Source organism: Capra hircus, chromosome 15, assembly GCF_001704415.2.
Source record: "Capra hircus breed San Clemente chromosome 15, ASM170441v1, whole genome shotgun sequence".
Lineage (NCBI taxonomy): Eukaryota > Metazoa > Chordata > Mammalia > Artiodactyla > Bovidae > Capra > Capra hircus.
In genome coordinates, this window is record NC_030822.1 from 56,565,625 (window position 1) to 56,592,920 (window position 27,296).

At 41.2% G+C, this 27,296-nt stretch overlaps 1 protein-coding gene across 6 annotated transcripts in view; it reads left to right on the plus strand.

The window, feature by feature from the left end:
* The window catches only part of CADM1 (cell adhesion molecule 1), a 357,698-nt gene that overhangs the window by 288,544 nt on the left and 41,858 nt on the right, over positions 1-27,296 (plus strand). For all 6 annotated transcript variants that reach the window (XM_013969498.2, XM_018059752.1, XM_018059754.1 and 3 more), the window contains exons 2-6: positions 542-688; positions 2,253-2,405; positions 9,362-9,499; positions 11,957-12,115; positions 25,392-25,491. In XM_013969498.2, the coding sequence (XP_013824952.2) occupies positions 542-688; positions 2,253-2,405; positions 9,362-9,499; positions 11,957-12,115; positions 25,392-25,491 (697 nt within the window). The remainder of the gene's footprint in view (positions 1-541; positions 689-2,252; positions 2,406-9,361; positions 9,500-11,956; positions 12,116-25,391; positions 25,492-27,296) is intronic.

Here is a 27,296-nt window from a genome sequence, read left to right on the forward strand (position 1 = left end):
GGAATTTTTTGTTTTCTTTAGCATTTTCTATCTGTGCTTGGTTGATTTGGAGATGCCCAACTCTCAGATAAGGAAGGCTGATATCTGTGTATTTCCCTTACTCCCTTTGTGAGAGCTGCCGTCCCTCATGAGAGCCAGTACCTCTCCAGCATACACGCCGCAAGTGAAGACACCAGAGGCTGGAGCATGGGCATCATAACTTCTGGGAGCACATTGATTCCAGGCTTCGTCACATTTCGCCCCTAGATCTATCTCAGCTTAATAGACTCGTTTTGTGGACTATGGAGAAAGGTGTGCAAGGCTTGGCAAATGTTGCTGTTTATGTCTATCTTCTATTTGGGTCATGCGGCTTGCAGGGTCTTGGTTCCCTGACCAGGGGTTGAACCCAAGCCTTTGGCAGTGAAAGCATGAAGCCCTAACCACTGGGCCACTAGGAGACTCCCATTGTGTTTATTTTCTAATTTGCTGCTTGTTTCTAATTTTAATTGATCCTATTAACTAAGTTTTAATTGATGGAATTTTTTTTCTCCTGTTTTTAAAGGTGATGGACAGAATTTGTTTACAAAAGACGTGACAGTGATTGAAGGAGAAGTTGCAACCATCAGCTGCCAAGTCAATAAGAGTGACGACTCTGTTATTCAACTACTGAATCCCAATAGACAGACCATTTATTTCAGGGACTTCCGGCGTAAGTTTCTATCTCTATAGCATTAGATGACAATTTTTTTTCCTACGTGTTGTCTTGATAAAGAGATTGCAAAGGGCTTCTTTTTTTTTTTTTTTTTAATTTAATGTTAGATGCTTAAAATTTAATCAGTTCTTCAGAGGGAAGAAGAGACATGCAATCATAATCTTCCTACTTAATATAAACCTTGAATGGTCCTTTTTAAAAGTAAGGCAGTCTTCCTTTGCAATAGGAATTGATTGTAGTAATTCAAGGTGAATTGCAATTGAGTCCTAAATACTTAGCTGACACAAACAACTCAAATAGGGTTAAGCAAGAAAAATATAGCATTCTCAAAGGTAATCTGTTTGGTTTGAAGATTGGAGTTTTCAAGGCAATCTGTGCCCATAAAGACAAAACCAAATCTCCTGTCATCTTAGCCTGTGCAAGATGGAGGTGCCCATGTGCTGAAATCCTTCCAAATGTAAGACCACGAAAGCCAATAATCGAAACTTAATTGTATACTGTGGCAGTGGCTCACATGGGTGCCAGGGCTTGGCAAGAGCAAGAGTCAGGTCTTTCGAAAGATTGCCGTTGAGAGCACCACCGCCTACAAAGCGAGGTCGGACATGTCGCTTCCTACCTGCTTTTCTCCACTTTCCCCGACGCCTCAGAACATCCATGACCTGTGGAAAGAGTCGACAAACCTAAGGAACATTAAGGGGATGAAGGAGAGTAAGAGGAGAGAAGCCAGCTTCTCATTCTGAGAATGAGTTTCTGTCATTAGGATATACTGATCTAACCTTTATCAAATTAATAAAAGGATTTTAAATGAATGTTAGAAATCAGTAAAAAGCCCACATATGTTATTTTTGCCTAATCGGTTTCATACTGTGAAGCTGAATACGGATAAAAACAGGGTCAGAGCTCAGGGCCCCCTGAGCCCCAGGTCACAGACGTTTAGCAGCTCTGCCTCAAATCACATCAAACGCAAAGATGCATCCCAGTTAAATTGGATTGTTTTGCTATAAAGTTTTTTTTTAATGATTTTCATTTTGCTTTTGAAATTACTAATGATTTTTTTTTTTAATTTTTCTCTCATAACATTAGGACCTCTATTTCTTTTAAGGCCTCAGATTTTTAGAGACAATTTAAAAGCCCATGAGTTCTACTCCCTGAAATTTCAGTGTCCAAAGGGCCCCCCTGACCCGCTCTTTCTTCCTGTTTTCATTCTGCCTATCTCTGATAGAAGATTCGAAACAATTTATGAATAAGTGCTCAAAACTGACAGCAAGAGATGTGTGTACAAGAGAGTGTATGTGTGTGTGCGTGTGTGTGTGTGTACAGAAACACACACCCACGTGTGTGAGTTTCCTTTTCCAGCAGGGGCGTTTGCTACATGCAGACAGTGCAGAAGCCCTAAATAGGAACTCAAGAAGGACAAAGCAGTACCCACCAGGTGCAGAGCGACTTAATCCGTTTGTCTACTCTGTAGCTGGCTTTCTAGTCCCCCGGCTTGTCCCTCCCCTCCGGAAGGCAAATAGACGGTCGTCTTTCTCATATTCACTAACTCTGTTTTGTTTCCCAGCTCTGAAGGACAGCAGGTTCCAGCTGCTGAATTTTTCGAGCAGTGAACTGAAAGTGTCGCTGACAAATGTCTCCATTTCTGATGAAGGAAGATACTTCTGCCAGCTCTACACTGACCCCCCGCAGGAAAGTTACACCACAATCACAGTCCTGGGTAAGGAATGCATCAGGGCTTGTCCTAGGAGATGAGAGGGGTAGCACTTACTGCCAGGTGGCTTCCAGCAGCTAGGAAAAGGTTAATGGTAAATGTTACAGTTTTAGGAAAACTCACCGCCCATCTTGCTGAATTTTAAAAATAGCCTATTTTACCAAACACTCTAAGGAATGGCAATCAGCAGGCTTTATAGATTCCACCTGCTCTTGGGTTTCAACCCTCAAGCTTCAGAAGCAAAGATCAAGAGAATTTAGAGCCCTCAAATGAATCACTCACCACATGCAATGTCATTGCTTCTAACTTCCAGGATTTTTTTTTTTCCTCCTGTGCAGAAGAGGGGGTGATGGGCTCCTCCATCTGCACCCTGTGGCAGAGCTCTGTGATGAAATCCGCTTAATGATTTTTCCTTCTGAGTTACATCTCGTTTAATATTGTTGATCTCCTTTTCTTCGGCTTGACTTATTGCCTTGTTTATTGCTCATACTCAAGATGATGCTGTAAAAATCATACCCCATGAACACATACTTTGCCACAAATTGCAACCATTGGACATAAAAGAATGAAGAGCTTCTAGGGAGAGAAGGCTGATACTAAGCAAGGACTGTGGACTGGCTGTCGGGTACACTTCTTCCTCTAATAAGTTGAGCATCTTCATTCAGTGGTCCCCAGCCTTTTTGGCACCAGGGACTGATTTCGTAGAAGACAAGTTTTCCATGAACTGAGGGTGGAGAGGGATGGTTTGGGGATGATTCAAGGACATTGCATTTATCGTGCACTTTAGGGAGCCTGCTCTCCCTGGAAGCTCTTGCACTTTATTTCTAATCTAATGCCACCACTGCTCTGACGGGACATAACCAGTCCACGGCCCTGGGACTGGGGACCCCATCTTCATGTATGATCACTAGCTTGTGACTTTCAGCAGAACCCTGGTGGCCAGGTTTCCATGTGTGTGTTTTGACAGAATGAGCAGATATTCCTGTGGTAAAGGTGGTCTGAATTAGTCACCTTTTAGACAAATATATGCTCCAGTACATAACACCAGCTGTTTTTGAAACTGAGTTTTCAAGGACGTACATATAACAAGAGACAAGATCTCTGATTTACACCTTTGGGAAGATGATGAATCAAAGTCTATTTGAGGCAGCAGACTGCAGCTTTTCAGTGTAATGATATGAAGATTAAAGGGGGAAGATAAATATGAAGGACGTTTTTGCTTAGTGTGTGTGAACATATATGTATTTATGGATGTACGTATTCAGCTGCTGCCTCATTGCTTTATTTAAACACAGCTGTAATAGGGAGCATTTCTCTAATTCATTGAACTAAGACGTGTCCCTAATGCTTACATATATGTTATTGATAAGAGGAACACTAATTTTAGAAAGTTGTGTTTAATGTCCAGCCATTCTGCTTCCTCTGTGGTCTGTGTTTGATGGTGTATATATATTTATCTCTAATTGCACCTTTAATCCCTTTTAGACAGACAGAAATAGTAAGTGTGGAAGGTTTGGCTGGGACAACAATACTTTTGGTATTTGGCAGATGCACCAAAGGTTTTCAGTAGATGTCTTTTGTTTGCTTATTGGAGTAAGTCATTGGCTGCCTAACCTTCAAATTGACCATATTCCCTTTGACCCACCATTGTCTATGGCATGCCCACAAAAGAAAACTAGATGGAATATACTTAAGGCATTTCGAATTTTCAGAATGTTTTGTTTCATATACCTTTAAGTGTGAATGTCTTTATTCAAAGAAAGAGATAGCAATAGATGTTAGCCATCTTGCCCAGGACAAAGCACACGGTGAGAATCAAGAATTTTAGTTTGAAACAGACCTTACTCTTCTGGCTCATAGCCTCTGGGTCTTCTAGTCTAGGTTGTTTTCAATAAAATCCTGAATGTTGCTCTTTCAAGTTTTCCCTCTGAAGGTGACATATTTTGTTTGCAGGAGTGTATCTGGTGTTTGGCAAGCAGGTCCTGCCTGTCAGTTTTCAGTACTTAGTACATTTGTTCTCAAACCCACTGGATCGGTCCAGTTGGACTGAATACACCCAGCACTAGACTTTTGAGAGGCATTATGTCTGTAATCCTTTTGGAGGTCTGCTTATTCTAGAAGTAATAGATTTCTTGCTTGTATTGTATAGAAGCATTAACTTAAAGGTACTTGAACGTAATACTGGTAGATGCGCCTTTTGCATACATTATGTGTTCATTTAATATTCCTTCCATTGAATTTATTCTAGGATTCCTTGATGGAGTCAAATTGTTATCATCAGTACTTGAGTCTTTCATATTCCAAAATCTGACAGTTTGCACTGATACTCGTGTATTCAAAGCTTCCTTCTAAGGTTTAGCATTTTCAGATATTATAATGAATGAAGAATGATCTGTTAGCATCATCTTCATTTCTATCTGTGGTTCTCTGAAAAGGACCCCATATGTACTTACACAGCTGTCAAACTTCTTGATCGGTTGAAGATGCTCATTTTAGTACATGCATCTTTATTAGTTGCTTGAAGCTTTCAGCATAATTATAAGACATAGAGATGGGGATTTGGTAGTTACTATTATGTTTATTATCTTACCCCTGTAAAAACTTAAAACTCTTCTATGATATTTTACACGCACTTGGGTGCCTTTTAGGATATTCATCCACTCCTTCCACTTGTGATGAGTTTGTTCCTGTCTCCAGATCCTAGTGCTGTTGCTTAGTCATGTCTGACTCTTTGAATTCCATGGACTGTAACCCACCAGGCTCCTCTGTCAGTGGGATTTCCTAGGCAAGAATACTGGAGTCACCAGTTCCTTCTCCAGGGTGTCCTCCCGGCTCAGGGACTGAAGCCATGTCTCCTGTTTGGCAGGCAGATTCTTTACCACTGAGCCACCTGAGAACCCACAGGCATCATAGTGTAGGACTCTCTTCATACTACTGTTCATAAGAGGAGATAAACAGGAGAAAGAATATACTGCTTTATGATTAACATAGTTACTGATAATAATCACTAATATTATTATAATCCTGTGCTTCTAAGATTAGTGTTCACTCTTAAAATTCCAGGAACAGGAGAATCTAATTATTTTAAAGGGTCTTAGAGGGAGATTCCACGTACTGATCAGCTTTAAGGCTCCTCTTTTGTTGTAATTAATGTGGCTCATCTTGATATTGCTGATTTTTTTTTTATGTTGTAGGCGTAATGTTTATAATTGGCACTCATAGATTTGAGGTTAGCTAAGAAGAACCTCGGCGTTTCTCTGCTATTTTCTAGCATTTCCCTCTCTGTGGCTTTTATCTGTATTTCCATCTCTATGCATCTCCTTACATACATCTTTGGTTATTTTCATTAATGGCTGCAGTTTTTACTAAATGTATCTGTTTAGTGTACCATGTATAAGTGTATTCTCTGGTTAGTAGCAGTTTTAATTCATTTTCCCTTATAAATGGATTTTTATACTTTACGAACCTCTTTCATATTTGAATAGACATTATGAAGTTAAAGGGAAAACAGGTGAGAATGAATAGACCAAAATAAACTTTAAGATTTTCTTGTCCAAACCACCTTTTCCCCCAAAAGATACATGTAAATCACCTCATATTTTCTAATGCTTTCTTGCTTTAAAAAAATCTGAAAGAAGTCAACTTCATAACTGATATCAATGAACCATTCTGACTCACATTATTGGATTTTATTTTGTACTTGTATACCAAACAACCCCTACTATACTTGACTGTTTTTTCTTCTAAACTTAGTAAAAATCAGAAATACTGCTCACAATCTTGAGAAAACTGTTTGTAGACTTGGAAACAGTCATTCAGCCATTTCTCAGGACGTTCTTCTCAACAATTAACAAGTCCTTTATTTTTCTACACTGGTCATATTTTCCAATACTTTTGAAGTTTTCCACATGTTTACCTCACCTGTCAAGGAAAAGATGATGTCAACTCTGCAGAAGCAGCTAGCATTGGTACAGGATTGCCAGGAAGGGTTAGGGAACTGTAGATTGTACCTGCTGCAGTCGAGGAAGTATTAACATGGATAATACTAAACAATGGGTGATCCAGATAAGGACCTATCTGCTGCCAGTCATGCTCTCAGCCCCTAAACAAAATCTAAGAGACATTGGTAAATTTTCCTCTGGCCTAATTTATATGTTTTTGTTGTAATTTAGTCACTAAGTCATGTCTGATTCCTTTTGTGACCCCATGAACTGCAGCCTGCTGGGCTCCTCTGTCCATGGGGTTTCCCAGGCAAGAATACTGGAGTGGGTTGTCATTTCCTCCTCTAGGGGATCCTCCTGACTCAGGGACTGAACCCATGTCTCCTGCATTGGCAGGCAGACTCTCTACCACTGAGCCACCAGGGAAGCCCTGCTTTATACCTGCCCCTCGCCATGTCCTTACTTTGAGTCCCTGGACGTTACTGGTAATGGGAAAGAACACACACTCATCCTTGTGCCGATCTCCAGCTGATGGAGAGGATTAAGTCATGCTTTCACTAAGAAACACCGCTGAAGGTGAATTGTCAGTGGCGGTTAGAAGGAGCCTGTGAGGAGGAGTCTTCAGGATCACGAAAAGAAGATGACAGGAAGATACCCAGGAACACAGAGGAAACAAGTACCTGACAAACACATTAAGGTGTTTGAACCTTAATGCCATCAAGACCCCATGGTTGATATTTGCTGGAGCCTTTCAACAGCTCCTGGATCTGCTCCCCTCGGGAAGGTGACCAGAATGACTGTTGACGTGTTTTTCCCAAAGTTATCCATGCACACTGGAATTGTTTTCATCCCTCTATTTTATTCCTGCCCGGACCTTGAAAAGAATTAATACTGTTTGACTTCCATCCCTACATTTGTTGAGAAGACATTCCTAACTCTTTTACCCCTTACTTAGACCCTTTTTGTCTAAGCCTCTTATTCTCTTCCTCACAGCTCACTGAGACCTTATTTTCTTTAGTCTCAGACAATCTTTTTGTCTGACATTTGCTCTAACAATACCATTTTTTTCAATATTCCCATTACACTTCACTCAGAATCTAGTAGTATTTGTTGGCCCTACACAGCTAGTCTCTCTGTGCATCTCTTGTGCACTCCATATCAACCATCTCGGTGCGTGTAATGAAAATCTATAACCTGCCCGACTGTCATCTAGGAAGACCAAAGTGCGCTGAAGAAGTAACTAGCTGAAGCCATCCCATTCACCTTCTGTCTCTTAGAATACTGGCAGACATGCAGCTCCAAATCGGATCTTTGCCTGTGTCTCTTTATGCTTATTTTTTCTTAAAATGTAAACTAGGGTAGTTCTTTGCGATGTTTAACTACCCATTGGGGCAGTGTCACTTTAGCAACACATCCAGTTGAGCATCTGCGTTAGTTTCCTGTTGCATAGGGAACAAAGAAGAGGCTTGCTTTTGCTCTGATGGTTATGCTCCCCACCCCCGCAACTATCTTGCTGAGAAACATATACAACAAATCATTTTCTTTTTCCTTTTCCATCATTCTCTATAGGAATTTTCAACAGCTTCAATTCAGTGTAAAATTCTTCCTGTGGGTAGAATTTTCACATTGGACTAGAACAGTTGGAAATCTCAAATACATGGTTTAATCCCATAATTTATTGAAGCTGTATCAGAGATTTATTATTCAACTTGATCATCAGGATGGCATGTTTATACATATTTAATTTCTTGTTTCTCTTCGGAGTTGAGAAACTTATTAATCATAAGTCTTAGAACCCTCTTAGCTTATTCATGGTGGTCAGAGCACATATTCTTGGATTCAGTCTGCTAAATACAGTATTCTCACTGATTTTTATTTCTAGAAGCTCAGTTGTAAGGTAAGGTTGCACTGTATATGAAGCTTCCCTGTCACCTCACTTTCAGAAAAGAAAACATGCTCTGTTCATCATCACCATCATCCTGCATACTTCATTCAGCCTTTTAAGCCCCAATATTTTGTTGTAATCATTTTATTACAGATATGTTTAATATGCTTACAGAAGGGTGGTTTTCATTCTGAAGATGAAATTTACTTACAAACTCAACAATCCTTTTCACCTTTGGTTTTCTAAAATCTGGAGCTTTGGCTTTCGGCATATGGAAAATCATTGCAAATTAACTGGCATTTCCTATATTACTGCATCTTCATAGCTAATGGATTTTATTACTACACCACCCATCAGAGGTCATGATCATATTCTGGATTTTATGAATAATTTTATTTGAATGTAACTGGTCATGAGGCACAGTTTTTCTATGGATGTCTATGGTGAATGATTCTTTTAAGGGACTCCTTGTTTTAGATCTTTGCTGGTTGACTGCAGAATCGCTCATATGAAGAGTGAAATCTAAGGGTTGAATTCAAGGAGAAATATTCTTTTCAGAGACTTCCAGATAAGGAGGAGGTCAGTAGTGTGATTTCCTCTTATTTTTTTAATCTACTTCCCCTGGTCAATTTTCTAATGACTGATTGATAACTAACCTAGTGTCTATAGAGGCTTCCCTGGTAGCTTAGATGGTTTGGAGACCTGGGTTTGACTCCTGGGTCAGGAAGATCCCCTGGAGAAGGGAATGGCTACTCACTCCAGTATTCTTGCCTGGAGAATTCCATGGACAGAGGAGCCTGGGGGGCTACAAAGAGCCAGACACGACTGAGGACTAACGCTTTCACTACTTTCACTAGTGGCTATATTATTATAGCTTGGTCATGCATAACTTAGGAGTAGAAGACTCGACTTTATCAGATAACTTTAGACACAAATTCTGATTTAAGCAATTTTACATAACTTTATTTGATGATGACTTTGTCTTTCTTCTGTTCCCTGCAGTGGCAGTTTGTTTTAAATTCCCAGCAAGAATGTCTATTATTTATCTCTTTTTCTTAAGAGCAATGGTCCTAATTTCTAATGAATACAAGAATATGCCCAGAAATAGATTTAAAAAGGATATGTTTAATTTGTAGTCCCACCACGTAATCTGATGATCGATATCCAGAAAGACACTGCGGTGGAAGGTGAGGAGATTGAAGTCAACTGCACCGCCATGGCCAGCAAACCAGCCACGACCATCCGGTGGTTCAAAGGGAACAAGGAGCTCAAAGGTGAGACGTGAACTGCCCAGGACTGAGGCAGCCTGTCCACACTTGGTCCCAGAAGGAGTGGACTTAAAAGCAAACACAAAACACACCCCAAAACAAAAATACTCATCTATCTATGGTTTGTCGTCAGTTACTAAGTGTGTGTGAGGCCAGAGTGTAACGGCATTTTATTGTTCTGTTCATATCCTTATGCTGTTGTTTTGAGGGTTCATGATGATATGATGCTTGGTGATAAGAAGCATCGACGTTGCTAGATGCTTACTCAAAGGCTTAGCGAGAACCAGACCCATAAACTATCAGGTTGGCCATAAAGTTCATTTGAGGTTTTCCATGAATTGAGATGTTATGGGAAAATCCGAGCGAACTTTCTGGCCAACCCAACAGAGCTCTCTAGACCAGTTAGAATCACTGAGTTACCCTCTGAAATCAGACTGGCCCTGTCTGCACTCTTAGTTCCCCTTGCTTTTACCCTATGACCCAGAGGTAGATCAGGACCCCAAACTTGTGTTGTACATTGGGGAAAAAAAATGCATAGCAGTTGTAGCCATAGTGCATACCAAGGCATTCTAATATCTGTTGGTTGTTTTGACGACCTCCTTTCCTGCAAGGGTGGTTATGCTAAGTGGACTAAGAATTTACCTTAACTGTAAACTTGGAGGCACTGCCGTTCTTGTGAAATCTGTGACTCACTTGCCCGCGTCAGCATCCTGTTCTTTTGCAAGGTTCTGATTTTCTGCTGGCAAGAGAGGCAGCTCCGTTAACCCCGCTTGTGTTGTCTCTCCCTCGGCACTGGGCCATCCAGATCTGATTCCTGGATCCTTGGATACCTGCCCTCTTAGGCACTGCGTTGGCTGAAGGATACAGCTAGTCCCCTCTTGATCCTTTTATTTTTCCATCCGTTATCCGAAGTTTCTCATGCATGTCTGCATTCTGATTCCTTTCTTTGCGAAAGACTGTCTTGCAAGTAGTACCCAGAACAGAGGACTCAGGGGCTGAACACCCCTGCCTGGTCATTTGACAGAAATGCTTGCTGTGTGCCTCAGTTTCCTCTACAGTGGAGTAATTAATGTTTGCATACCTTGTGTTATTCTTATAAAGATGAAATGAGTGGATATTTGTAAAACACAGAGCTGATGTCTAAGCTGAGGTATAGTGCTCTCTATGTGCTTGTTAAATAAATAAAGAGTACCAGGAAGAAAAGAAGTTCTTTTAGAAAGGGGATATAAAAATCTATATCTAGAAATAGAAAAATCTATATATAACGGCTTAAGTTTCAAAAAGCTTGCTCTGTTTTAATCTCCTATTTCCTAGGTATGGTTTTTGGAAGGAAGGCGTTTCTCATTTCCCCTCTGCTTTTCTGTCTAAGTGAACTGAGCCATTAAATGTGTACCGATAAGTACAAAACATTAAAAGAAAGTTAATGGTGCGCCCTGTCCCAGGGAGTGCTGAGTTCAGGGAAAGGGCCTCCTTGGCCTATTCATCCGATCCGGAAGCCTCCTCCCTCCTTGTTTGGGTGTTCTTGGACGTGGCTCCCTTCTGGCCTGAAGCCTATATCTCACTTTGCTCTGCCCACTGCCACTGTACTTTGTTGTGTTCTTCCAGGAGTCTCCGAGTTTAAACATTTCAATTACAATTTCAATTATGCCAATCCATTTAGCTGCTTTCCCTCTTAATTGTTGCTGATGGGGGTGGGTGAAGGGGGTTGTTTATATCTCTACTCCAATTGAATTACTTAAGGGTGTGGATGATGTCCTGGAATTGTTAAACTGCATGACAGCCTAGTAGATGTGTTACGTTCAGATGGCTGTCAGGGAGAAGAGGTGCTTCTCTCTTCCTCCTCCCAAATGCCTTGAGCAGTTAGATGTCAGCATGGGTCAACTTGCCGCTGCCTTTTCGTGGGAGACTTTTAAGATAGAAGAAGCATGTATTTAAATAAAAACAGTGAATAGTAGGCTTCCCTGGTGGCCCAGTGGATAAGAATCCACCTTGCAATGCAAGGGACACTGGTTCAATCCCTGGTCAGTCCCTGGAAAGATCCCACGTGCTGTGGGGCAGCTGAGCCCATGCAGCACGACTACTGAGTCAGCACTCTAGAGCCTGTGCTCCACAGTGAGAAGCCCACACGCCGCAGCGAGAGAGCAGCCCCTGCTCCCCACAGCTGGAGAGAGCTGGGGCACGGAAACGAAGACACAGCACAGCCCGAAATGTAAATAAATGAATAGTGAATGGTATGCGGAGGTGATTTTATCTTAAATACTTACCCATGAGGCTGAAAAGTAGCAAATTATCTTTTTACCAGTTGTATACCCCCAGATTACCCGTATCCCAAGTGACTTCCATTATATGTGTTTGTTAAAATAGTAGTGTTGGGCACACGGAGGGAGGGGGGATACTTAAGAAAAGAGTGAAATTCACTCAGCTCTGGTTTCCTGGTGTTTCCTGTCCACCCCTGCCCCCCAGGCAAATCAGAGGTGGAGGAGTGGTCAGACATGTACACGGTGACAAGTCAGCTGATGCTGAAGGTGCACAAGGAGGATGACGGGGTTCCAGTCATCTGCCAGGTGGAGCACCCTGCTGTCACCGGAAACCTGCAGACCCAGCGGTACCTGGAAGTGCAGTGTGAGTAGCTGTCCCAGTCCTCTGGCTGTGGTGACAAGCAGCCGCAGGCTGGTGGCTCATAAACAACAGAAAGGTATTGCTCCCAGTTCTGGAGGCTGGGGAGTCTAAGGTCAAGTTAACACCATGATGTTGTGAGTGAGATCCCTCTTCCTGGTTTGTGGCTTGTGCCTTCTGCTATGTCCTTGCACGGTGGCAGGGCTAGAGATCTCCCTGGAACCACCTTTATAAGGGCACTAATTCCACTCATGAGGGTCCCACCCTCCTGACCTAATCACCTCCCCAAGGCTTCACCATCACACTGGGGATCAGGATTTCAATGTACAAGATTTGGGGGGACAAAGGTACTAAAGCCATAGCATTACCCAAGTATTTTATTCTGAGGATATACAGTAGCAGTTTTTTTTTTTTTAAACCACTTCAGAAGCCACTTATTAAATACATATGTTTTATATAGTTTAGATAGAATTTTTATCTTGTCTTGGTAGAAAAATAATCAAAGGATTATTTTACTGAAACGCTGCCATATTACAGAGTGCCAATGAGGATTTTGAAAATGCTGCATTTAACCCAAATGTAAAACTTGAAAATATTTCCAATCTGCTCTAGCGCATGACTTAATTAATTAAATTTTGTGAATATTGACTGTAATCATTTCTATGCCAACTTCAAAATCTAGGGTAATTTCCACCCCCTGGCTTTATTAACCCCATCATAAGTGCTGGATTTTTTTTTTTTTCTAGAAGGGATTTTATTCCCAGTGAACGTCAGCATCTTGTTTTAAATTGCACATTCTCTTCTCATAGCTTAAATTATACTGACGAGTTTAAAAGTGGAACTCTTTGGGATGGGTGCCACAGTTTTGATGGCTTCATCAATAAAAGCTGGATCATGATAAGCGAGGTCTCTCCTCTCTGAGCCCTGTCTCCTCATCTTCTCCTCTGGACTCTCCTACTTGTGGATAAGAACAATGTGTTTTCTGCACACAATTATTCTCGCACTACGGTTGTGGCTAAGTAGTCAACTTCTCAACTTTTTATCGAAAGGCTTCTGTAGCTTGACCTCTGCAGATCCAGGTGCTATTTGAGTGTGCATAGTGAAAATGTCACAAGAGTTTGATTGGATGACAGTGACAGAGCACTGAATAAAGGGAAAGCATTACTCTCTATGAGTATTTTACTAACCTCGTAGGCCTGCCATAACAATTATCTCAAATTCAGTGGCTCAATAATCAGCAGACATTTATTCCCGCACAGTTCCAGAGGACAGAAGTCTGAAATAAAGGTGTTGGCAGGGCAGACTCCCTCCAAAGGCTCTAGGAAAGGATCTTTCCTTTACTTCTGTAGCTTCTGGTGACTCCAGGTGTTCCCTTGGCTTGTGGCCACATCACTGCAGTCTCTGACTGCATAATGTCCTAGCCATCTTCTCTTCTCTGTGTGTCTCTTATAAGGACACTTATTGGACTTAGGGCCCACCCAGATAACCCAGAATAGTTTCAATTCAATATCCTTAGCTTAATTACATCTGCAAAGATCCCACTTCGAAATAAGGTCACAATCACAGGTTCCAGACGTTAGGAAGTGGGCCTATATTTGAGGGGCCATCATTCACACCCCCTAGTAATTTTTATCACTTATTTAAGTTGCAAAACAGGGGATGGGGAAAATGATAAAAGGTTGCTTCTACCAGGCTATCCCACTGCAAGCTACCCTATGAGCTTGGCTCAATTTAACATTACATAATGCAGGTTTTTCTTGTTAACTCGTTTCATCTACTTCATTATGTACCTTCATTATGGGCACCATGCTTATAATTTTCATATCACTAAAACTATCGTGGTGTAATGTCCCTATAATGGGAAAACAGAAACGATCAGATATTACCTAAATTGGCAGATAGTAGATTTCTTGTGACTTTGTTAATATGTAATTCATTTAAGCAAACTTAATATCCATTAACTTTCCTTGTAGGGGCCCATTAGCTTTAATAATGCATTAGCTCTTTTGTGAGACTTGAGTAAGCTATTCACCCAGTTCCCACCCCTAAACTCTTATTTTCCTATGGTGTCTTCTAAACAGAATATAGCCCTACCCACCTAAAAAATTATGCTCTCTCCCGAATGCAAAATATTTCAAGCTCTACACCTCCTACCCCTTGGAAGACTTGCTAATGATCTTTATAAAGCCTTTTCTTTTGAAGATTCAAGTGAGATTTGTCCTTCTAAGAAAAGGAATAAAGCTGCATATCTGAATCCATTTGACTTCAAACTTAACAAACTCTTGCTAGCCCTTAACTGCAGGAAGTGACTGTAATGCCTTCCTCGAATCGAAGACATGTCTTTGGATCCTTTTTAGCTCTAACATGGCACCTTTTTATGGGAGCCTGTATTCTTTTACTCAGCATAAGCCATGCAAACATCTTATCCTTGATATTCTGCTTCTTGGAATGTACGTGAGAGAAAATGTCATGTCTTTTTGTGTAAAAGAGGGTTAAGAATTACAAAGTGTTAGTTAATCTGAATGAAATTCATAGTCTGGTTTGGCACCTTAAATAAGATGCCCTGTTCTCAAGAAGGTCACCTGGCAGTTCTTTACCCTGCCTTCCTAGAACACTACTGAGAAATGTGCCCAGTCAGCCAGAAATTCCTTAAGTAGCATCCTCAGACATGATCAGAATTCTGTACTTCATTACCTACCAGCTTGACTCTGCTTGAACACCAGCAGCTATGGACAGCAAAAAGCCTCCTGCTTCAGATCCCTAAAGCATTCCGTCATTGTGTGCTAGGACTTTCTCGTACCTTGGCCAGTGGTGTTGGGGGTTCAGCTCCATTCCTCTCATGGCTGCCCCCACTCTGCAGACAAGCCACACCGTATCTTGATGGCCACGCCACCCCGTATCTTGATGGCCACACCGTATCTTGATGGCCACACCGTATCTTGATGGCTTGAGAAAAGAAGAGATACTTGAATGAACGCATAAGATTCAGTAGCCAGTCTTCCTGGGTGGTGAATCATTCCAGATACTCTGTGAGGAGTAACATTAGACTGTTACTGTTTTTAATTGGAGTTCATGGATTTCCCAGGTGGCTCAGTGGTAAAGAATCTGCCTATCAAGCAGGAGACTCTGATTCGATCCCTGGGTCAGGAAGGTCCTCTGGAGAAGGAAATGGCAACCCTAGTATTCTTGCCTGGGAAATCCCATGGACAGAGGACCCTGGCAGGATATAGTCCAGAGGGTAGTGAAAGAGTCAGACACAACTGAACGAAAACAACAACCGCAATTGTTCCATTTACAATGTTGTATTAGTTTCAGGTGTATGGCAAAGTGAATCAGTCATACATATATATATATCTCTACCCTTTTTTAGATTCTTTTCCCATATAGGCCATTACAGAGTATTGAGTAGAGTCCCCTGTGCAATATATTAGGTCTTTATTAGTTACCTATTTCACTGCAGCACTGTTTACAATAGACCATTATTTTTTTAATTGGCCCAAACCCTGGCGTCAGCAGTTCTTAACCTTTTGTGGATCATTGACCCCTTTAAAAATTAAATCCTTTTCCAGCTATAGAGCTGGAAATGATGAACATTCACCACGTTTTGCTTCCAGTATAAGGAATCTATTTATCCTATACAATTTTACTAAGTTTAGTTATTCGAGGGCCAATTTCATCACAAGCTTTAGCAAATCCACAGGTTATCTGTGTCCTTATCTCATTTCGAATTTTTCATTTTATTTTATTACTTTAACCTAACCAAGACCTGTGCAAAAATACCTATAAAATTATGAGTTTTACTTGCTATGTGTATTCTATCCAGTAAACATTAAAATAAGCATACAACTATTATTTTTGAATTTCCTTTCCTTTGCCAAGTAAAAAGATTTCTTATAATACCGGTGATAAACCCAGGACATCCTGAGCTGGTCCATGGACCTCAGACTAAGAATTACTCTACCCTGAGTAAATGAGACTACCTTGGAGGCAAATCTGACCTGATAGGATTGGTATTAAAGATACTCAGTTCAACCCTGGCCCTTTTGCTGCAAGAAATTTTATGGAAGCCTCTCTGTGCCTCTTCTGAGATGGATGGATATTAATCAGGATAAGAACAGAGTAAAATGACACATAATGGATTTGAATACTATATAGAGTATGTCCTTTTAGAAAACACTATTTCTAAAAAGGAAATGAAATAATGAAAACCTACACTGTATGCCATTGAATATCTTACTCTTTAAATAACAGGAGCAAGGAGGAGGGATAAAATGAAGGGAAGGGTTGCCCACCCCCTGGACGCAGAGTACCATGATGTTGCCTGGAAGACAAGGCTTGAGCTCCAACTTGGAAATCCTTTGCTGTTGTGGATTTAAGACCTAATTAATTGAACACAGAATTTTGCAGTGTTTGTTTGTTAGGACACTTATTTGTGGTACCAGGAGAATTTTGTTGTGCCCAATTACGTGAAAAATCAGCCAGATGTGTATGCTGTCATACTTTTAATAATCCTTACGTTTTTGGTGAGTACAGCTATTAATTGTGTAGTATGCATTGAAGTGATTAACATCGATGTAATTTATCATCTGGAGATTTCTGAACATAAATAAATGAGTTGTTTTGTTCAGCAAGGTGTTGACCTCTCAGAATTAGTGAATTAAAGTCCCCCCTCCCTTTTTTTTATTATAAATATGAAAAGCACCACAATCAGCCAAGTGTTCAGTTATTTGATTTTCTGGGGCATTAGCCGCTCTTGTTTGTGACATTTCCCTGTTGGGTACTCGTTTGCAAGCTCATTAATAAGGTTTTCTCATAGGACGGTTGCCGGGAAGGAAGAACGTACAGTAGGGCTCTTAGTTTTCCAGCTTTCATTCTGAGACTCAGCAAGGATACGGCAGCAGCACGCAGTTAAATGTTTAAAACAGAAAATAATTATGCTCGCGAGCTGGAATTCAAAGCTCTCTTTCTTTAGATGTTAGGCAGAGAACAGTTTCGCTCTTTAATGTTCTTGAAATGTATGACCCTAAACTCTTTCTGTGTGTTGCTTTTTTTTCTTTTTCTTTCTTTCTTTCCCATGTCTGTGTGTATAGCGTTCCTGAAATTTACAACAGGGTTGATTATAGCAGAACGTGGTAGAATTGTAGCACAGTTAGTGGAGCTTCAGATCTGAGCCAACACTCTTGTCAAATAAAAGCCTGTTTAAAGGAGAACAGTTCACTGTCTGAGCGTTAAAAGAAAACTGTCTAAATAGCATCAAGGTGGCAACACACAGCGACATAAGCTGGGAATTCAAAGAGAAGCTGTGACCCTCAGTGTGGAATTCAGATTGCTGTGCAAGGGGGGGAAGCCTTACTCTGGACCGAGGTGAATCCGAAGCTCTGGAATTACTGTTATGTGTCTTTTGCTTTCTCCCATCATAGGCTTGCTCTTTAAAATGTTTTGCAAAAACCCTCATCTAGTGAAGGGTTTGTGTGTGCTCATATCTGAAAAAAAAATTTTAAGAGATGAGTTTTGAAAGGGCGAATGAGACAAAGACTCTAAAAATGGGTGTTTTGAACGCCTTCCCTACTCTGATTATCATCTGCCAGTTAATTGTGTTCATGGGCATCATTTTCAAAATGAGTTTTATTGACTTGATGTAGCCAGGTATTTTGTAAATCCATATTCTTGTTCATCCAGGGTCCACTGAAGGCTAGATTTTTTTTTCTTCTTTCCCTCCCTCAATTGGGGGAAAATTAGGCATTGAGGAGATGATCAAAACCTGTTCTTTATCTGGGCCAAAATAAATGTTTCTCTTGTATCGATGAGCCCTGCAGTGAAGGAGGGAGAAAAGCCTGCAAATAGGAAAATCTTTCCTCTTTGGAGTGGAGGATAAGACACTGTTTGCCGCAGCAGCTCCCGTGTCCCATCCTCTCCCCCATCAATTCTATTCCCAGGTTGTATTCTTCAAAGCATAATAGCTGGCGTTTTCAGATTTGGCCTGTTTCTCTGATCTTTCTCTCTCTCTCTCTTTTTTAATAGAATATGCTCTTCTTCTCACTCTCCCCTTCTTTTATTTTTTTTTAAAGTGATGAAGTGAGTTTCAGGGAAGTTATTTCAGTATTTACTATTCCTTCTGAAAATTAATGGGGGACACCCTGATTGAAACTAATGTTTTAAACTGTTGTTTTTTGTGTTTACACAGAGTAGAGGCAGGTCCAAGTTTCCGATGCTATTAACTCTTTGGCATGTTAGCAAGGCGTTTTGCAGTGCCCAAAGGGGCAGGAGGCTGAGTCACCAATACTGAAAAATCAAAGAGAAAACATTGGGCCACATCCATTGTGAGCAAGACTTGAATGACATGACTCCCAGGGAAGAAAGCCTTTGCCGTCATCCCTGCCTCCTGCAGGCACACCCTGTAGAAAGAGGCTTGTCTCTCCACATCTCACCTAATGTCTAACCTAATGTATTTAGGAAAGATGAGTCTCTGAGGCTGTGAATGCTGAATACCGTGTAGTGAAACTAGTCTTCTAATGTGCACTCTCAATGGTTTTTAACTCAAGGTCAGATTTTGAGTCTGTGGAAGTGTAAATGGTTGTAGAGCTAACATCTCAAAATCTAAAAAGAATGCTCCAAAGGGGATCACAGGGGATAAGGGCGTAGGAGAGATAAATTAGGACATTGAGATTAATATATGCACGCTAGTACATATAGACTAGATGAGCAACAAGGATCTACTGTGTAGCACAAGGAACTATACTCAGTATTTTGTAATAACCTATAACGGAAAAGAATCTGAAAAAGAATATATATGTGTGTGTGTGTGTATAAAACTGAATCACTTTGGTGTACACTTGAAACTAACACAACATTATAAATTAACTATACTTCAATTTAAAAAAAAGTTTTAAAAAATATTGAACAACCAAAGAAAACTTCCTATACTTAAGGTGATTAACAAAAAAGTAAATAAAAAGAATGGCTCAACACCATCCTTTATGATTTCCCTTAAGATACCACCTTGGAATAATACCCAAAATGCTAAAGAAATGTGTAATGAAATGAAAGTGTGTAAATCATAACACATGGGTTGAACCTCAAATTTGGGGAGCTAGATTGTTTTGCAATAAGAGCTGTTAAAGTGACTAAACAAGGAGGCCATTAGACCAGTCTAATTAGGTGATTCTAAATAGATGGGGAAACAGTGGAAACAGTGTCAGACTTTATTTGGGGGGCTCCAAAATCACTGCAGATGGTGCCTACAGCCATGAAATTAAAAGACGCTTACTCCTTGGAAGAAAAGTTATGACCAACCTAGATAGCATATTGAAAAGCAGAGACATTACTCTGCCAACTAAGGTCCATCTAGTCAAGGCTATGGTTTTTCCAGTGGTCATGTATGGATGTGAGAGTTGGACTGTGAAGAAGGCTGAGCGCCGAAGAATTGATGCGTTTGAACTGTGGTGTTGGAGAAGACTCTTGAGAGTCCCTTGGACTGCAAGGAGATCCAACCAGTCCATTCTGAAGGAGATCAGCCCTGGGATTTCTTTGGAAGGAATGATGCTGAAGCTGAAACTCCAGTACTTTGGCCACCTCATGCGAAGAGTTGACTCATTGGAAAAGACTCTGATGCTGGGAGAGCTTGGGGGCAGGAAGAGAAGGGGACAACCGAGGATGAGATGGTTGGATGGCATCACCGACTCGATGGACGAGAGTCTGAGTGAACTCCGGGAGTTGGTGATGGACAGGGAGGCCTGGCGTGCTGCGATTCATGGGGTCACAAAGAGTCGGACATGCCTGAGCGACTGAACTGAAATGAACTGAACTGAACTGAACTGAACTGAATACCTTGGTAACTTATGTCAGCAAACCAAAACCTAAACCAAACCCAATGCACTCCAGGACAATAAAACCCAGCCAATCACAGGTAGCTAACCAGGCTTCCCAAATAAGGCAACTGCTTAGCTCTAGCCAATCAAATAATTGCCTTGCTTTTCTTCCATGCCATCTTTATAGAAACCTTTCCCCCAGCTCCTTTTGAATTATTTTCAGTTGGACTGCCCTGTTGAACTGGATGCATGCTCAAAGCAACACTTGAAAATTTTAATATGACTTGTCTATCCTAGAACAGGGCTACGGTGGATTCGTGGTCTCCTAGTTTTTGTTTAACCAGCAGCAGAGCTAGACTTCCATTCCCCAACATTTCCCAACTATTTCATTCATTCATCTGCTTGGTAAATACATACTAAATGCCTACCATGTTCCAGTCACTGACATTATTCTAGGCACCAGGGATACAAAAAACGAAAACTTTTCTTGTTACAGAGCTTACATTCTTGTGCGGACACTTGCCGTGAGGGTTTTCTCCCCCAGTGTTCACTTTCAAATTTTGAAGATTTCTCAGAGATCTGGAAGAGTACTATGTGGGTGAGTGTGCACCCAACTTCAAAGGCACTGGGAACAACTCTCTGCCGCAACATCACAGCATTAAATTTGATTTTGTTGGGTAAACAGTGATTTCAATATCTACAGAGCCACTTACAAGTTGCAACAAGAGGAAATTGTATTTCACTGTGTGGTGTGGCACATGCTCTCCAGTCCCACATCCGTCCTCCAAGGCCTGACTCATCCCACTCATCATAGCTCAGCCCTCTTCAAGAAGTGCCGTTTAAGTGCTCCGATTCATACAGCAGACGTAACAGCAGGAGGGCCTTCACCTTGCAAACAAACAAAATAAACGGCAGTGAAAATTATTCATGAATGTGTGATGACAATGGAAAGCAAGCCTTTTGCAAGATGTTCTCTTTAACTCCTCGGAGAGCTTGCTGTGACTCTGTTCTCTCCCTAGCCCCAGCCTCCTTGTGTCGCTAGACATCGCCCATCTGCAGCGCAAACCCGGCCTTGCCCAACGGTTTAGGCAGCTGTGTTAGAGGGGTCAGTTCTTACCCCTAACCCCTCAGGTTCATCTTGGCATCGCCGTGCTCTTCCAAACTGCAGGAATCCTCCATGATTGACAAAGACCCTCAGGTAAAGCTTGCCCACCTGAATGCGCAGGCAGTGACCCGCACTGCCCTCCCACCAGTCTGATTCATCTGGGCCCCCACCCTGCCCTTGTCTTTGCCCAAAACAATGAACACTTGGTCCAGAGGCCTCTAGTCTCACTGTAACAGGTGTTTCCGAATGTTGGAGGCAATCTCAGTCACACGAAGAGCCTGGAGAAGCACATTGGTGCTCGGGTTTCTAGACCTGCTTTGCAGTCAGCGCATCAGCAAGCATGTGAGGTCCACATCCTCTGACTTAAATTCTCAGGCGGGGAAGATGTCAGGAGCCTCTGGGCTAACAGGCCTCCTCCCGCCATGCTGTCTTATTTCAGCAATGCTCCTCTCTGGTGATACCTGGGAAGGATAACATCCCAGGCAAAAGGAAACCACAGTGTCTTTTTGAAAATAAGGAGTTGTAAAGACCTGATACATTAGCTCAGTAATCTAGAGATAAGGAGACTGTGACTTTTCATTTACATGGGAAAGTGAAATACAGGTTCCGGAGTCTTGAGTTTCATCTTCTGAAAAGATCATAGAATATGGTACAAGGTCAAACTGGCATGAAATCAATTGTAAGCTGCCAGCAAGCCATTCTAACCTCTTTAAGAGTTTCCTTTTACATATATAGATATATATTTCCCCCCCTTTATAGAGAGCAAAGTCCATTTAAGGAAAGTCTCATCAAATCAGAATGTCTTTCTAATATTGTTTTTTTAATTGGCTGCTACTGTAGTATGACCTAAAGTCTCCTGGTATTTAACCCTCTGTACGACTTTGACTAATGGCCAAATTTTGTCTGCTATAGCAGTCTTGCTAAATGTCTTTTAGGGGGTTTTTAAAAATTACGGGGTATTATGAAAACCTCAGATCCCTCAACCTAATTGATTGTCTGTTGGTGATGCCATCTCTGTAACTGTAATGTTCCATGAGTGCATAGACCTAACTATTTTTCTTATTTTTATACAGCAGTTCCATTTTATAATGACATTAAGCCATTCTGAGCGATACATTTCTGGACAGTTATTGCACTTGGGCAGAAAGTGTCATCTGGCTTTTAGCCTTGTGCCTTCCAACACCAACTGAGGCGTAAAATGATCACCCAGAAAATGTACTAGGCCTTACTTAGCTCATTACTTAAAAATAAATCTTGGAGTCTGATTCTGTTTCAGAAAAGATTTGGTGGGTTATAACATTTGATTTATGAACATAATTAAAGCATAAATGATGAGCTCTGGACTATTCCATCAGCCATCTGGATTGTTCCGTATTTTGACACGCTCAGATTGTAGTCAGGATCTTCCTGGAGAAATCTAACAGCCCTGGGTTCTAGAGGTGCCAGCAGAGCCCCAGGGTTTCTATTCCACCTGTTGAGAGGACTCAAGTTCCTCTTTCAGGACAAAGGATTGGGGATCAAATTTGTTTTCTAAGTTTCCTTCACCCGGAGATGGATCTTGGCACATAAACTCTCTGTTTGGCATAAATATAGCTCAGCTGCCCACAGTCGAATAATATGCCTATACATACTACATGTGTCAACAGAGGAGGATGTTTTTCTGTATAATACAAGTGAGATTAATGTTCACCTTTCTAGCCAGCTATTAAGGTAACTGTGGCAGCTGTACCTATAAGTAGATGGTAGATGTTTCTCCAGAAACCTAAAGAGTAAATTGGGAAAATCAGTTATCAAAATTGAAAGTGTATTTTCTAAGGCTTAGTATATGATTTTTTAAAAAATGTAAATCCCAGGTATAGCAAGACCTTAGCATGTTCTTCCTAATTTACGTGAGCCATTGACAACTGGTAAATAGCCATTAGAAGCATAAAAGGCATTTAACTAAAACAAACTCAGTAGTACTGAAAAGGCAGCATGGATAGATTTTCAACACTGTCTTTATTATTAATGGAAGTTGAGCATGTAAAAACCCTTAGTGCACTGTGCTGAAAAATATGCTCTCTGTTTGCTTGTAAATTACACAAAGGAGAAAAAGGACCAAAAAAAAGCCTTCCACATCGGCCAGCAAGCACTCTGCTTCTCCTTAATTAATGGACCGAAGTCATTGGTGCATGGAAAATGTAGACCTTGCTTGGATCAGACATTAACCTATAAGCAAGTATTACATTTCAGCCCAAATTTGAGGCTTTGAATTTAGCTTTCCTCAGAATGGTTCCTGGGTAAGGATGACAGTGGTTTTCTAACCAGATACTCCAGAAGTGCTGCTGTTTTTGAGTATGAATTGTAAGGGAGCCAGGATTTTATTGTCTGTGTTTTCAATGGCATAACCTTCCTCCCCCCCTTTTTTTTTTGATATCTTGTGGGGTTTTTTAAAATAAATTTTAACACCCAGTTCTGTGTGCACAGGTATTATACCACCAAAAATAATAGACCCCCATATGTCACCCACTGGTTGCATATAGCCTACAGTATTATTAACTCTCAAAGGAGGGTGTCCAGGAGCTCTTGTTTGGGGTCTCCTGTTTATGAGTATTTCTGGCTTTCTTTAATGACTAGCATCCCCACCCAGTTAGCAGTATCTGGAGACCTCTATGCCATTTTCCTTTGCCAACAAGTTCAAGAATAGAATCATGTTGCTTGCAGAAGTCAGCTGGAGCTTTCAGTCCTGTTAACTTATGTTCTCTGGCAAGTGACTTAGCTCCTCGAAAAGCATTACCAGTTCAGCGTGCAGTGCGCACCGATGCACAAGAAGCCTCTCTCAAAAGGTTTTGGATGCCACGTAGTTTTCTTTCTTTTTTTTTTTTTTTAAATTTTATTTATTTTTTTTTATTTTTTAAATTTTAAAATCTTTAATTCTTCAAGAGTCAGAAAGATCCAGTGCTAGGAACACGACTGTAAAAATGCATCTGCAATGCAGCCATCCCTAGAGAGGACCTCATGTGGGTTGTTTGGCTATGGGCAGGTTGAGACGGTTGAACCCCACCATATTTCTTATTGCGCCCTGATTCCATAGGGCGAATGATAATGAGCGAACCACTGCTTATAAAAGGCCCAGGGGCTGTTGTTTGAATGATGTGATTGTCCAAGAAAGTAAAGTTATGGAAATTGGCTTGACCTTTCAGCCAACTGATGTCTTGACCTCTCACATGTATTACCTCTTGGGTGCATTTCCAAAAATATACATTTATGGAGCCACAAAATTAAATGAGAAAACTGATTTAGGGATCACTGGCTTGTTCGTTCAGTATAGGGGGACAAAAACCCTCCCAAACCCATTCAGGTTTTATTTGTAAATATATTTGTGTGTGTATCCAAATTAATTCTGACCCCTCCCCTTCCCTCCCTAGTCCCTGTACCTCCTAGCATTCCTCACTCATTCCCACACCCCACAAACGCAGTTTCTAAATAGATAGTAGAAATAAGAATACCTATTCATCGTGAAACTTTGACATCATGAAAGTTCTCTCCCTTAGGAGAATGTTACTTCAGAATACCTAAGTACTTGACTGCATTAGGAAGCTCTACTCGATACACTTGGCTTTAATTATGGATTGCCATTGGGAAATGTGGTTCGAATTCCTATAAACATACATTTCTTGGGACTGTCTCATTATGTTATCTCTATGACCTGGGACGACTTACATCATTCTCTAGGTACCCACCAGTGTTCTCATCCGTAAAATGGCGTTTTCCACCACCAGTGGTGGTTCCTCCCTTAGTAGACCCTCAGTAACGTCAGTCTCCTTCCTTCTGATGTGTTTACCTTGAGATGGCATAGAGTTTCTTTAGGGGCCAGCACAACCTCCCAGGTCTTTATTCCTGGAGCCATTAGAATGGAATTCAGAAGTTTTGCCTTTCCTATTTGAAAACAAGAGGCAAACTTATTAATATGCAGTGTCACAACATATTGTCACATGGTAATATATGATCTATGATAAAATGTATCAATTCTGAGCACCACAAATATCTGTGGCTTCACCTCAGCATGAAGGCAAATGAGTTTCCTTTAGCTTGAGTGAGTCTGGAGATAAACTTCAATGTAACAAAATGTGTTTCACAGGAAATGTTTGATGTGGCACAGTTGGCTTATGAATCTCCTTATCTATTTGTGGTTCACTCCTTAGAGTTATTAGGCAATTTAATTTGAGCAAATGCCAGGATTACTCACTAATTAGAAGGATGCGACTGAAGGCATGAGGATGGGGAGTGTGTGAGTGCTGGTAGAATGGGGTCTGTGACAGCGTGCAAGTCTGGTTCTGCCTGATGATATCATTTGCTAAACATTGTACTTTGTGTTGTTGTCACGCAGATAAGCCTCAAGTGCATATTCAGATGACTTACCCTCTACAAGGCCTAACCCGGGAAGGGGACGCGCTTGAGTTAACATGTGAAGCCATCGGGAAGCCCCAGTAAGTTCTGAAGGCCGAGGTTGGCAGAGGGTCACGAGCAGTAAATGTCACAACACAGACATGTGCGTTCGCAACTCACCGGCCTGTCACCTGTCTCCTGCTGTAAAGGGTGGAAGATCTTTTTCAGGAAATAGAAGAATATTCAGTGAATAGTGGAATAAATAGCTGTGGTTCTTAAGGGTGAGGATCGGGAGAAAAATGAAATGCCAGCTAAGATTGAAGTCTCAGCTAATTCTATTTTATTATCATCAGCATGATTGTCAGAACTATTTTCTCTCACCCACATAAAATAATCCTAATAAATTTTAGTGTGCCCACAATCTAATGATATATCTGCTACCTTCTGTGCTAATGTTTTAAGCTGCTGGAAAGATGGTTTTCAGACTTAAATTAAGCTGCTGTGTTTAGGGCCAGCCGTAGGCAAATGAATTTGCCTTACTTTTCATTGTGCTTCTTCCCTCAAGGAAAAGTGACTCCTAGAAATATTTTTGTTAGTAAGGAGTGGTTTGGGAATTTTTCCCAAGGAATGTGTGTGTGTGTGTATATATATATATATGTACTATTGCAGACGGGAAAAGAACTGACTTTTACTCTTTATTTTATTGAAAAGTGTAAAAAAATAAAAAGCTACTTCATTTGCCCCTGCTGAATAAATGAGTGAAAGTGAATTAGACAAACTACACGTTACCACTGATACAGCAAAAGCCATGTGATGGTACCACTTTAGCTCTTAGTTTCATTTGGGGAGGAGGAGGAGTCTTTTCATCTTTCTAAGAGAAAAAATGATTGTTTTTACCTGGGAATAAACAAGCTGAAGGCAAAGACACTCTGTGGACTCACCACGTGGAGCCACAGGTCAGTGAGGGGATCCAGAGCACTCAGATTTTTTTTTTCATCCCCAACAAGAAACAGAATTGAGCTCCCTCTGCTGTCCCCACGCTGCGGTTATCTCCCCCTCTCAGAGGTTTGCTAACCAGCATCTTTATCACAGTTTTCATACAAGGACCTCAGAGCATCTTCACATCTTCACAAAGCTTCCCCCAAGTCTTTGGAAAGAATTCTTCCCGTGACAGCTAAGCGATGAACTCTGAGAGAACAGAGAGCCAGAGGGGGCCTGTGGGCCCTCTTCCCATGTCAACCCTCCCTATTTAATGTGTACTTCTCCAGGGCCGAGAATTGGCTTCTCTCTTTACTCACCGTTTGGAGCTGTAAAAATGACCTTTAGGAAGGAGGAGGTGGTCTTCCTTTTGCTTTCCTTTTCCTCAGGTGTTTCGAAGTTATTTGGTTTTAAGTGCTTCCAGCTTTACCAGAGCAGTCTTCTTCTCCTTTGAACACTGCAAAAGCTTCAGCTGTTTCTTTGTGCAAACTGTGTGAATTAGGTCCCCGTTAGCAGCTCACCTCCCCTCCAAAACCATCCAGTGGCGGAAAAAAATAAATTCTCCCCGGCCTCTTGCCACACATAGTACCAGCCACATTAACCACATTTACAGAATATGGCTTGCTAACCTATATTTTGTTTCTGTATTTTTTTTTTCCTCTGAAGAAGGTACTGTGTTCAATTGAATGTGCCACGAGGACAGTAAATTACATGTTTCCTTCGGGACATTGATGCCAGAGAGGGTATTTGTTTGTTCCTCTCCAATCGGCCTGGGTGCACGGTTTTCTGAGCAAGCACGCGTTACTCGCTGCTGGCCCTCCTAGCATATTACCTATTTATTTTCTCAAGAAATTGCATACAATAAAAATGGTAATTTAACTTGCCATTAAATGTTGTGAACGTTCTCGGCGCTTACCCCCACTGATGA